Genomic DNA, 13398 nt, shown 5'->3' with positions numbered 1-13398 from the left:
AAAAGGCACTCATACTGGAATAAGTGCATCCATGCTGACAGTTATACCAGTATAACTATAGTGGTTTATAGTCACAAATTAATTTATACCACTAAAACATTTCTGTGTAGAAAAGCCCTCAGTATTCCCTTTGCATTTATGTGAAAGAGAGCTACAGCTCAGGTTGTAGCGTTGTAAACTATCAGTATATTGAGGTTTTCCTCAATATTCCCTTTGCATTTATGTGAAAGAGAGCTACAGCTCAGGTTGTAGCGTTGTAAACTATCAGTATATTGAGGTTTTCCTAAGGTTTTGCCAAGGACCCTCAGCAAACCAAGATAAGTGAGGACCTAGTATTCTTGATATTTCAAGTGTTTTGAAGAGGAACATTTAAAAAAAAAAAAAAGGCTTGAAGCTGATAACACCTTATAAGCAAATATTAAAGGGGAAAAAGTAGTCCTCTTGTATTTTTGTTTTTTGCTTCACAGTTATCTTTTATGTATAAGAGACTTTATACACTGAGTAATTTCTAGCTGAGACATCATACAGATTTTTTAGGTGGTAAATATAGTTCTAAAATGCCATTAAATTTTTTTATGAAATCTGGAACACTTTGTTACTTTGGTTTGTATATAAGCTTAAAGAATTATTTTTGTCTTGGGTAATTTCTACTCCAGGCCATAAACAACTTGGAGCTGTGGTTCCAATCCCTTCTCCTTCTTCCCCTCCCCCACATTGCAATGGATTGGCAGATGGCCCTACTCAGTCTCCTTACACCATATTCTGATATGGTTGCAAGTACTCATTCTCTTTTCCTGTCCATTTGTTTTCTCACTTCTCATCTTCTGTTGTTTTTTCTTTGTTTCTCTTCTGTGTATTCCCCCCCACCTCGTTCCTCTTTTTCTTCTACATACTTTTTGCTAACTTAACTTTTCCACCTTGCACCTTCCCTTCTCCCTCCCCCCCCCCACTAGGCTGTATGCTGCTGGGGTGAGTAGTGTCCATTTGTTACCCAAGGTTACTAAGTGCCATGGGAGCAGAGAAGAGTATATGTGAGCTCCTCCTGTAGCCTCTTATGTTAGGGGCCCACAACAAGAACAAGCAGAGAGAAGGCAGGTGGCTTTCAGTGAGCCACCTTCCACTTTACCTGAAGATGAAGTTGACACAACAGTTGGTACTGCAGTTTTCCACGGTGATCCTTTCTTATACCCTGTTACCCCTACCCTCCTGAACTAGTCAGGCCATCCACCTGCCCTCCCCTTGGGGAAACACTGGTGTGTGTAGTAATTGCTTTCTCTCAAAACTAACACATAGCATGTGGTGGTTTGCAGTGCTATCATTGGTCGCAGCAGAAAAGATTTCAAGAAGTACTTATTCAACTTCATCGCTGCCATGCCTGCTGTAAGTGCTTTTTTTTTCTTTCCATCTTTGTTAAAAGCGATTTAAAATATACATTCAGAAATCATGAAGAGATTCCAAATGAATTTCTCAGAACTTTTAGAAGTCAACTGTTTTTAAATGGGTGGTTTGATTTCACTTTTGGCCATAAGAAGTAGGGAAATATTTGAGTGCAGGTTTCAGTATTGGCTGCCTATTGATTCAGGAGAATTGACTTACTCTTTTAGACTGCTAGGTTTCTCTGTTAGCACTGATGAGTAATTTAAAATCCCTGTTGCCAATTGACTACAGTAAGCTGTCAAGGCTTGCAATGAGGTAACTACTTAGTTAGTTTTGTTTTTCAAGCAGATTCTAAATAAAGGTAAGATTTTTCACATTAACCATCTTTCAAAACACATACAGTGTTTTTAACATTCAGGTTTTTTTCTAAAGTGACTTACACCCTGTTCATATAGGAATGCTAAAACAAAGTGTTCTAGAAATAAACCCAGCACATTAAGGGGAATGATTCTCACCAATTAAAGAAAAATGCAACCAAATTTTAAAATAGGCCCTAAATATATAATAGGCCAGAAATGATATCATTTTAACGGTGGGGCGAGGGGCTGAGATGATAAATACATTCTAAAACTGATTATGAGAATTAAATGTTTGGTTGTAACAGAGTTCTGAGCTAAATCTATTGACACAATAAGACCAGTTTTAACTTTTATCAGTACTATAGTATGTACTGTTAGTACTCATTTGATGGTCCAAAGGTTTTTAAAATAGAAATAGAAATATTAGGCCATGATACCTGTAAATAATTATGCACTTGCTTGACTTTAAGTATGTGAATAGTGTCATTGACTTAAATGAGACTATTCTGATGTTTTAGACATTTGCAAGATCTGGGTCTTAGTTAATTTAAATCAATTTATGTACAAAGTCTGACTAGGTAAAATCGTATTTTGTACTTTCACCAATTTAAGCAAGCAATTTGCATGATATATTTAATCCAGCTGTTTTGTGTTTGTGTTTGTTTGTATTATTGTATTATTTATTCCTAGATCTCCCTGGTAAATAACTTTTTGAAGTATGGGCTAAATGAACTTAAACTTTGTTTCCGAGTAAGACTCACCAAATACCTCTATGAGGAATATCTACAGTAAGTCATAACTTTTTTAATGCTTAAAATGTTAAAAGTGCAGTGTAATGTATCAATTGTAAAATAAATCTAAGTAAATATCAAATAAGAGATGGGATTGTTTGTGGATTTTATAAATGTTCTGAAGTGGCTTTCAGCAACTCATTTAATACTACTTGAATCATTGATTCATTTTAGGTAAAACATAACAAGTTTTTCAATCATTGTTTTGTTGTTCATGTTTTAGGGCTTATACGTATTACAAAATGGGAAATCTGGACAACAGAATAGCTAATCCAGATCAACTGCTCACACAGGATGTGGAAAAATTCTGTAACAGTGTAGTGGACCTCTACTCAAACCTTAGTAAGGTGAGTTCCTTTAATAAAACTTTAATCTTTTATTAATAGTGGTCATTCGGAATCATTAAACACTGTGCAAACATTTACAAGAGTCAAGAAATACAAATAGCATTGTATGGGTGAAAATCTTGTCAGAGTTTAGGAATATCATTTCATTTATGAATTATTGTATAGTATTGAGTCCACTTTATATTTAGTGAGTTCATTTCAGTCAGAGTTATGTGAGGGGAAAGTTTTTCCTTACACACTTGTCTTTTTCTTTATTTGTGATTTCTCCCTCCCACCCCATGCTCCTTCTACAAACATAATTTTTCCTTTGGTTTTCTTTTAATATTCACCATTTGAGAAGGTTGCGAGAGCACAGTCTTTTGTCAATTATTTAGTTTTCAAGGGAAAGAAAATTCTCATTCTTATTTGTCTTTTCTCTTTGATTTTAATATGTGAGTGGTTTGTGTTTCAGGGGCGGGGAAGGGTGGGATGAATAAGGAAATGCCCTCTTTACTTAATGGTTTCAAGTGTGTTTCCTAACTTTGGAGCAGGGAAGCAAAAGTGCCTATCCTGAAGGCAGTTTTGTAATTTAGTGGAGGAGTTTCTGTTGTCGTGGCTAGAAGTTGGCTCTATGTGCAGAAGTAATTGGGTGGGTAAGTGAGCAGAGCTAGCAGGTTTAAAAATACTTATTAGGATGACTTTCTGTCCTTGAAATTACTCCTGCATGGAAGTTTGGTCAGACAATGCTAGATTTGTTGTGAATATAAATCTAATGCTTCGCAATTTTATAAGAGTGGTATCTAGTCTGCCATGTTTCATTAGGACGTGGATGGATGAAGCAAAAGACTTTCACAAAATCGAACATCAACAGAAAAATGTCTATGAAACAGATATTTTTCTTTAAAGGAACCAGTTTAGTTTTATAGAAGAATATTCCCTTGCAGTATTTCAGTCCAAATATTAGAAACTGACTATAGATGAAAATGAAATATTCATGTATCTGGAGTCATACAATAGTCAGTGGTCTCCAATCTTTTTACACCCAAGATCACTTTTTGAATTTAAGGGTAACCCAGGATCTGTCCCGCTCACTCCATCCCCCCTCTCTCTGTCACTTGCTCTTCCCTACCCTCATTCACTTTCTCTGGGCTGGGACCAAGGGGTTTGCAGTGAGGGAGGGTGCTCTGGGCTGAGCCTGGGGCAGGGGGTTGGGGTGCAAGCTCTGGGAGGGAGTTTGGGTGCAGGAGGCAGCTGTGGGCTTTGGCAGAGGGTTGGGGTGCAGGAGAGAGTTTGGGGTGCTGGCTCCGGGAGGGAGCTCAGGGCTGGGGATTGGGGTGCAGCCTCCCGCCGGGCGGCACTTACCATGGGGAGCTCCCAGTTGGTGGTGCAGTGAGCCTAAGGCAGACTTCCTGCCTGCCTTGGCCCCACATCGCTCCCGGAAGTGGCCAGCACGCCCCTGCGCCCCCTGTGGGGGGAGTAGGGGGAGGTGCACGTGGGGGCTCCGTGCACTGCCCCTCTCTGCCGGTACCACTCCTGCAGCTCCCGTTGGCCACAGTTCCCCATTCCTGGACAATGGGAGCTGTGGGAACAGTGCTCGCAGGCAGGAGCAGCTTGCCGAGATCCCCCTGTCTCCCAATGAGGCTGCAGAGCCACGCTGGCCTCTTCCGGGAGTGGCATGGGGCTGGGGAAGGCAGGCCCTGCCATAGCGGCAGCCCCACTGCACCACAGGAGATTGCGGTCAACTGGGAGAGTCTCTAGGATCGATGGGTTGGTGACCACTGCAGTAAGTGTTCATTGCACTCTACTTTTTTATAGGCAAATACAAACACAGCCTTTGTCCAATGATATTTACTTGCTTGACCAAACTGAGTGAGATATACAAAGTAAACAAATGATGTTGAAAACATTTTGAAAATTGTTTCATGACTGGTATTGGTAACAAAACTAAAAAACTATTAGATATGTTTTCTTCTGTAAGAAAGAAGGAGAGTCACACAATTGATACATCTCTTCTTAAAATGTAGTTATCATGAAGTATGTTTCTATGGTTCCTGCTTTTAAGATATTGGTGTACTCCTCTATTTCTTTAAGTAGATACAGGTGGATAAGAGCATTCTGAGGGATACACAAATTACTGTAACCCTGTATGAGCAATTTTACATTGTATACATATTCAATCTCTGATGCAATATACAGCACTTTGAAAACAACATGAATTGGAATAAGAAATGCTTTTACTGGTATGATCCTTCAGACTTCTGAGATTAGAAAAACTACATAGCTTTCATTTAAGTGTTAAAGATGAATATTGATAAAATAAATTAGAACATTATTATGAGAAAACAGTGACTTTTTTCCAATAGTGTTCTAATGTACATTGGAAACCTGTTGGAAGTTAAATTTTTTAAGGTCTTGTTTTCACAACTCAGACACTTGTGGTTCATTTAAAAAAAGCTACCCATATCAGTTATATCAACTTATAATATTTGTAATGTTTTAAATTGCCATAAGTTAGTAGTATTATTTTTTTTTACATATTTTGATCAACAAATAGCCCCTTTCAGTTTCGCTTCTATCTCCCATAACAGTTGTCTGACCACCATTAGGACATAACTCACAAGGGTGAAATCCTTCCATCTGGTATATTATTGTGCCAGGGAGACCATTTTATGCTTGTTCAAGCAGTCAGCCAGGATTACTTCAGAGAGCACAAATGTGTTAGGAGATATACACCTAGCTAGTATGCTGGTGATGTGAACTGCATCTCCAAAAGGGAGGGTTTTCAGGTTAAGGGCCAGTCTAGTATGTAGTAACTAGCATCCAAAGTTGTAGTTGAGTTGCTGCAGCTCAGAGAAGTGATAAACTGTATCAGACAGTGTCATGACAATCTGGTGTCATCCTGCCCTTCAGAGTTGAATGTCCCTTGTGCCATAAGCATGGCCAGCTGTATGTTGTCACTCCTCCTTCCAGTCCATCCCCACTGTGCATGGTTGTTTTTAGAAAGGGTAGGATTTAGCCCTGTGTTGTTCAGTTTAACAAGCTAAAAAAATTATACTTCCCAATTTTGTTTAAATGTACTCTGCAGACTGTTTGAAAATTAGTATTAAGCACATGCGATGCCATTTTCAATTGCTGAGCAAAATATATAGCCTAAATTATCAGGCTCTCTAGATTGTTGCTTTTTGTTCCAGCATTTTGTTTAATTATGGAATGTATATTTTTATAAATTTGTGTTAACTGTAGTATGTAACGGATTAATACGCTACAAAACCTGATTATTTGACTGTTTATATCCATGTTTTCTTCTGTGTCTTCTAATACTAACTTTTTTCTGTTGCAGCCATTTTTGGATATAGTTTTGTATATCTTCAAGCTGACAAATGCAATAGGAGCTCAGGTAAAAAATCTGTTTTTAAAAAAAAGTTTACTATGCTTGAAATAAATAAATAAACCCTTCAGTGTCTTGGTTATTTTATCCATTTGGAGATTGATGAAAATCATAGACTCAGTTACTTTTAAATATACTGTATTCTTTCAAAAAATGGGCATCTGTTTTCATACTAGTTATGAAGTGCTGTAAAAGCTCACTATTTTGAAGCAAACAAAATAAAAAAACTGATATGTGAGAATTTGGAGACTTTCAGGCGAACAGATGACTTCTAGAAAGACCTGCAGGTTCTTAGTTTCCTTTCATCAGATGCACAAAAAGCTCATTTTGTGCAGTACCTTTTCTAGCTGGATTATGCTTTGTACCATGGTTGTTTACACTCTGCCAAAACATATTTCCTATCTCTAGAAAACCTACTACACCAAAGGGGAGCTATTTGTTGCACTGATTTGGGACAGAAGACAGAAATGTGTGAAGCAACATCTTAGACTTAATATAAAATTTAAAAGAATCAGTACAAGCTCTTTTTAAATTATTTGCTTTATCTTCTCAGGGGAAAGAAGTCCTCATACAGACCAGTTGTTTTCTGTCTAATTCTCGCTTCATTACTATTTGCTAATCTTACTTCTGTTCATGAGTTGTAGAAAGATAAAAGAAGTTATAGTTTACAGTGGGAGACTAATTTTCTTTCAAGGAGTACTCCTTCAGCACATATCACATTTTCTTTTCCCCTGGATAAATGTTGCTTACTGATTTCCCATAATTTCACATTGAAGACTGCACCAGAGAATTCGTAGTAGGGTCTCTGTCTATGTGCCTCAAGAGGGAGGAATGTATAGGGATATCTTAAAAACTACAGTTGACCTGCATAATTATTAAACTTCAGAATTGTAGAACATGTGATAGTCTCAAGTTTCTAGTAAGAGAGTTTCTTCTCAGTTACATCTGAGATAGCACATTTATTTCTCTGTATTTGGAATAGCAAATGATATCATCTTGGATTCCACTATGCAACTGTTTTCAATGTTGCCTTGTTAACAGGGAATGCTGTGTACTTTTGCTATAGGAAGGAAATGAAAGTTTTTTCTTTGCTTAGAGTAACTGTTTTAGTGGTGCTAAAGTTGTAGTAAACCTAAAAATAAAAATCTGTCAAAATAGTAAAATTAGTAAGTATTTTCCAATCCTGTTACTGGTCTAAAAGCCAAATCTTACAAACTTTATACATTAACAAAAATGTTCAGTTTCCAGCAGCAAGTAACCAGTGTGTACATTGTCAGGTTTGGAGTAAGGGTAAGCAAGCTAGTTAAGTGGCAAATCTTTTGACTAATCGTGGCAAAACTGTAGCCAGTGTTAACATAAAATTTATTTTCAAATAAACCAAATTAATTCTTGCTGTTTTCAGATGATTACATAATTTAGTAAGTCTGTGTTAATGCAGCATTAACTATAAAGCAACTACAAGAAAAGAAATTTGATTTTAAAATAAAAAAACCTAAAACTTCCGTGTATGTGGTATGGCACTCTGAAAGTTTAACATGTTACATAAGCACCTATTAAAATGTCTGGGTTCTAGCTTTGAATTGAAATCAGATTTTAATCCTTCATCACTGTGATGGCATGAGTTATACTATTTTTTCAAAGATTTTGAAGTTGTAAAATTATTGCTAAAAGAAATGCTTATCCTTTTTGGCTGAGTGAAGCAAGGTCCAACACTTGATGGCATTTATTTGCAATGCCATAACTTTGGAATGCTGTGTCGATCAATTATAAAATTCCAGGGAATGTTCTAGAAATCTATGGCACAAATTGGAATAGGTGCAAATTGGAATATTATTCCTTGATATTCAGGAATATTAGACTCCCAGACTAATCTCTCTGCCACCTGTGGCTGCTGCCTACATACATCAGAGCAGCAGCAGCTTAACTTGCTGTGTGGGAACAGTGTGTGAAGTCTGGATTGCACCAGAAATAAGAGACCTTTACAGGGAAGGATTATAGGGTGGGAATCAGAGACCTGAGGATGGGTGGGGGAATAACTGGGGGAGGGGAAGGGTGTGCGAGCAGGGAGATGGAATGGGGATCCAGTGTGGACAGGGACAAAAATGTGAGGGTAGGGGGGAAGCAGCAGGGACTGGAGGGATAGAGCAGTGGTGGTGGAGGGGGAGGAAGCAGCGACTCAAAGGAGTGGGGTGCTGGTGGTAGTGGGGGAAGCTGGTACCTGGAGGGCATAGGGTGATCATAGGGGGAAGTGCTCCCCCTAACACACGGTGTGTGTGTGGGGCATAGAAGCAGGGATCTGGAGAGGGGAAAGTAGGGAAGAAGCGGGGGGGGAGGGGGACACAGAGCCGCTGCCATGGTGGAAGAGTGGGAGACAGTGGTATATTGGGTAAGGGGACAGGAGTTCCTGAAATAGAGGGGCCAGGGAAGGTGGCACACAGGGCGCTTGGTGGCAGGAGGAATAGAGGGATGCGAGGAGCCTCTGGTGGGTCCACTGTGCTTGACCTACAGAAATTACAAGTGTGCAGCCCCTTAGTTCTAGAGTTTTTATAGTCTTATCTTTTTCTTTAATATTCACAGGGTCCAGCTACCATGATGGCCTACTTGATAGTTTCAGGCTTTTTCCTTACGCGTCTAAGGAGGCCCATTGGCAAGATGACAATTGCTGAACAAAAATATGAAGGGGAGTACAGATTTGTCAATTCACGGCTCATTACAAACAGGTATGGATTTATTCGTTGACTAACTGTAAATGAAATCTTTGTAGTATTGCAAGGTACTTATTCAAGTAAATTCTAAAACTTAATGAATTAATTTTGAGGAAAATGTTTATATTTCTATGTGGACTAATTATTTAATAACTCCCATATCCATTATTTACTCATTTTAAAAGGCAAACTGTAGTTGAGATACTATAAACCTCTGTCCTACAGTTGTCTTGTGGTAATATTATGAACTTATCTTTGGTGAGAAGGTAATTAAAATAATGTCTTTTTTTAGAGCTTCGTTTTTATAGCTAACTTTTTCAGGCTGGTTGCTCTGCAAGGATTGTTTATATTAAAAATTAAATGAATTGTCTTTTTTTTTTTTTTTTTTAGTGAAGAAATTGCTTTTTATAATGGGAATTTAAGGGAAAAACAGACGATTCACAAAACCTTTCATAAACTGGTAAGAGAGCATAAAATACTTGATTATAGCTTAAATGCTAAATTTTCACTTAACCAAATTCTAAGGAATATTGTTATGGTGGTTCATAATGCTGAATTTGTGCTAGTCTTTTTGTTTTTGCCTCAATCCTTCCTTCAGTTCAAAACTGTATTATGAGGGGGAGAAATCTTACTGCAAACAATCTGGCACACATGCACCAAATTGATCGTAGCTTCTTAAGGTATGTCTACACAGGGGTAAAAAAACGGGCTACGGGGCTAAATATTGCTGTGTAGACATTCGGGCTTAGGCTGGAGCCCGAGTTCTGAGACCCTGCAAGGGTGGAGGCTACCGCCGAAAAGCTTGAACATGCACACAGTGATTTTTCAACCCCAGAGCCCAAATCATCTGACCCAGGCCAGCAGTTGGGGTACGTCTATACTTACCTCCGGGTCCGGTGGTAAGCAATCGATCTTCTGGGATCGATTTATCACGTCTTGTCTAGACGCGATAAATCGATCCTGGAAGTGCTCGCCGTCGACGCCGGTACACCTGCTCTGCGAGAGGAGTACGCGGAGTCAACGGGGGAGCCTGCCTGCCGCGTGTGGACCCGCGGTAAGTTCGAACTAAGATAGTTCGACTTCAGCTACGTGAATAACATAGCTGAAGTTGCGTATCTTAGTTCAAAGTGGGAGGTTAGTGTGGACCAGCCCTTGGTTTTGAATTCCTGTGTAGACATACCCTTAGAAATTTAACTCTAAATTTTCCTGGATTTCTAATGAGTTTTGTTAAACTCTGAACTTCTTAAAAGGTGGTAGTGTTGCTCATCCTTCAGTTTCGAAGATCACTATTACATCACTGATTGATTTAGTTTCTGTGAACACATGAGTGATTGATCAGGCCTATTTGAGCTTTGAACAGTCTGTGGCACACTGAACAAGAGATGCTGCTATGGGTTACTTGATTAACCACGGACATGCCGCTGTTGTGAAATTTACACTGCTGGTGCTTCTGCTCTGCCTCAGTAGTTCTCTGCTTATAGACTGTAGCTCCAGTATGGACGACACTTTGCCAGGTAGAACAATCCATTTGCAAGATCTTCCCATAACTCTGGGTCAGTGTTGAAACACCTCCAGGATAACTAGAGAGTCTTTGAAACATTTCTTCTGGCCTCCCTGAGAGTGCTTTCTCCCCTTTAGCTCACCATAAAAGATCATCTTTGGCAGTCACTCATGTGACATTGTGGTGACTTGGTCTGCCCGTCTTATCTGTGATTTCATCAACAGAGTATGGATGCTTGGAATGTCTGCCCACATGTGAACCTCAGTATCTGGAACCTTTTCTTGCCATCTTATCCTCATTAATTTCCTCAGACAACCCACGCAAAAGTGATTCAGCTTCATAGCATGGCGTCTATACACCATCCAGGTTTCTCATGCATACATCAAAGTTGGCAACACAATGGCTTTGTAGACCTTCAGTTTTGTTTGTTGACTAATGCCTCTGCACTCCCACACATTTGTATGCCAAAGGTGACACTTGCTTTGGCAATTCTGGTATTGGTTTCATCATTGATGGAAACTGCACGTGACCGTGTACAGCTGAGGTAGGTGAACTTGTCGACTGCCTGGAGGATTTGACCATTCACTGTGATAAGAGGCTCTACGTAATGCTTTCATGGTGCAGGCTGGTACATCACTTCTGTCTTCTTGATATTGATTGTTATACCAAAATTGTCACAAGCTGAAGAGAAATAGTCCATACCCTGCTGCATGTCAGACTCAGATTTGGCATTCAGGGAACAATCATCAGCAAACAGAAGGTCATGAACAGTCACTTCCTGTACACTGGTCTTTGCCTGTAGTCTCCTCAGATTGAAAAGCTTACCATCAGTCCGGTATCTGATGCCAATCCCGGTGTCACAGTCATGAAAGGAATCTGTAAGCATGGCAGAGAACAGTCAATTGCCTCCTCACTAATAGATGATTGTTGATTGAGGATATTGTTAAAATGTTCTGCACACCTTTTCAGTATCTTTTTTTCTTTGACAATGAGCAGTGTGGTGCTATCGGCATTCGGAGAGGTTCCTGATGACCTCGGCCCATAGATTGTCCTCAGAGTATCATAGAAGTTCTTCATATCATTTGTGTGTGCATAGGATTAATTCTCATCTGCCTTGTTATTCAGCCATGAGTTTTACATTTCTCTAAGTTTGCATTGTACAGTCCTCTTGATGTTTTTAATCCCAGTGTAGACGTACCCTTAGAAATTTAACTCTAAATTTCCTGGATTCTAATGTTTTATTAAACTCTAAACTTCTTGCAAGGTAGTGTTCATTGAAATTACTGATATGTGCCAGCACTTTAGTGGTGTGTGTGTGTGTGTGTGTGTGTGTGTGTGTGTGTAATTTACTTCTTAAATTATTTTTAGCACACAGTATGTAAACTTGAAAGAGTGCTACTGGCCAAGTGAATGATAATCTCACTAGTGAGACAAGGTGGGTGAGGTAATATTTTTTTATTGGACCAACTTCTGTTGGTGAGAAAGAGACAAACTTTAAAGCAACACAGAGCTCTTCAGGCCCTGTAAAAGATATTACCCCACACACTTTGTCTCTCTAATATCCTGGGACTGACATAGTTACAATTACACTGCAGTCTCACTAGTGTCATACAGAAGATGGCAGATTTTGGAACAGTCTTGAGGAATGTTCTATTTGGACCCTAATGAAAAGATGACATGTACTAACCTTTGTAGTAGCCCCTGTTAGTTAATTGAGTGACTGCAATGCCAGTCTTGAGAGAGAGCATGCATCTCCTATTCCATAAAGAATTATGGGTGGTGTATTCAGCAAAGGAATAGGATCAAGTGGGAAATATGAAGGAAGAAATGAAAGCTATGGACTTTAATTGGCCATTCAGAAATGCATGAGGGACCCACACACTGGCAAAAGTATATAATTTAATTGTTTCCCTAAAATTCTTGATTAGGCCCTCATCTCTCATTTTGATTACTGTGACACACACATACACACCCCCTTTGGACCTTTTTAACACCCATCTTACCTGACTATGGCCTAGTCTTCACTTACCGGCTGGTCCGGCGGCACGCCATCGATGTTCTGGGATCGATTTATCGCGTCTGGTTAAGACGCGATAAATCGATCCCGGATCAATCCCGGAAGTGCTCACAGTCGGCGCCGGTACTCCAGCTCGCCGAGAGGAGTACGCGGCGTCGACGGGGGGAGACTTCCGGCCGCGTCTGGACCGCGGTAAGTCCGGACTAAGGTACTTCGAATTCAGCTACGTTATTAACGTAGCTGAATTTGCGTACCTTAGTCCGAAGTCCGGACTAAGTGGGGACCAGCCCTTGGGCCCATTCAAAAAACTGCCACTATGAGACTTTCTAGCCTGTCGTTCTGACTGTGGGAACAACCCCCTAGTCTTTGAATCCATTCACTAATTTTCTTTCCCATAACACCAAAATTCAGAATTCATGTCCTCACCTTGAAGGTTTTTCAACTCTTGTTCCATTACCTATCCACTTTTGTTTTTTGCTGCCTTCGCCATCTTCGTTCTGCCAGTGACATGAGATTTTAATATCTCTGTCCACTTCTCCTGTAAACATCTCCACACTTTTTTCCATACTTCCTTGTAAGTGGTACATCCTCCTTGAATTAGTCTGTGAAACTATTAGCCTTTTCATCGCATGCCTCCTCCAGATCCACTTCTGTTGTGACACCTCCAAAAAGGTGAACCAGTTATAGCTAGATGTTTTAGCAGTTAGGATTAGCTGATTTTATTTAATATTTTTTCATTTCCTGATTATTTGAAACTATAGCTAACCTATCTAACAATGACCTTTATTTCACTACCCAGGTCCTTTCTTTCCATCACTTGCAAACTTTCCTCTCATTTACTGTTCAGTTGTTTGTGTGTTCTTTTAGATTACATTGTAAGCACTTGCTGGTAGGGACTTTGTCTATCTGGAGTTGCTCAGTGCCTAACACAATT

The 13398-nt window shown here is 39.5% G+C and overlaps 1 protein-coding gene across 1 annotated transcript in view; it reads left to right on the top strand.

Moving 5' to 3' along the window:
- The window catches only part of ABCD3 (ATP binding cassette subfamily D member 3), a 72340-nt gene that overhangs the window by 39643 nt on the left and 19299 nt on the right, over positions 1-13398 (top strand). The window contains exons 5-10 of the mRNA XM_034778556.1: positions 1311-1380; positions 2427-2524; positions 2751-2874; positions 6194-6250; positions 8819-8961; positions 9337-9406. Of these exons, the coding sequence (XP_034634447.1) occupies positions 1311-1380; positions 2427-2524; positions 2751-2874; positions 6194-6250; positions 8819-8961; positions 9337-9406 (562 nt within the window). The remainder of the gene's footprint in view (positions 1-1310; positions 1381-2426; positions 2525-2750; positions 2875-6193; positions 6251-8818; positions 8962-9336; positions 9407-13398) is intronic.

This window comes from Trachemys scripta, chromosome 8 (genome assembly GCF_013100865.1).
Source record: "Trachemys scripta elegans isolate TJP31775 chromosome 8, CAS_Tse_1.0, whole genome shotgun sequence".
Taxonomy (NCBI): domain Eukaryota; kingdom Metazoa; phylum Chordata; order Testudines; family Emydidae; genus Trachemys; species Trachemys scripta.
This window is presented reverse-complemented; position numbering and strand designations above follow the sequence as displayed.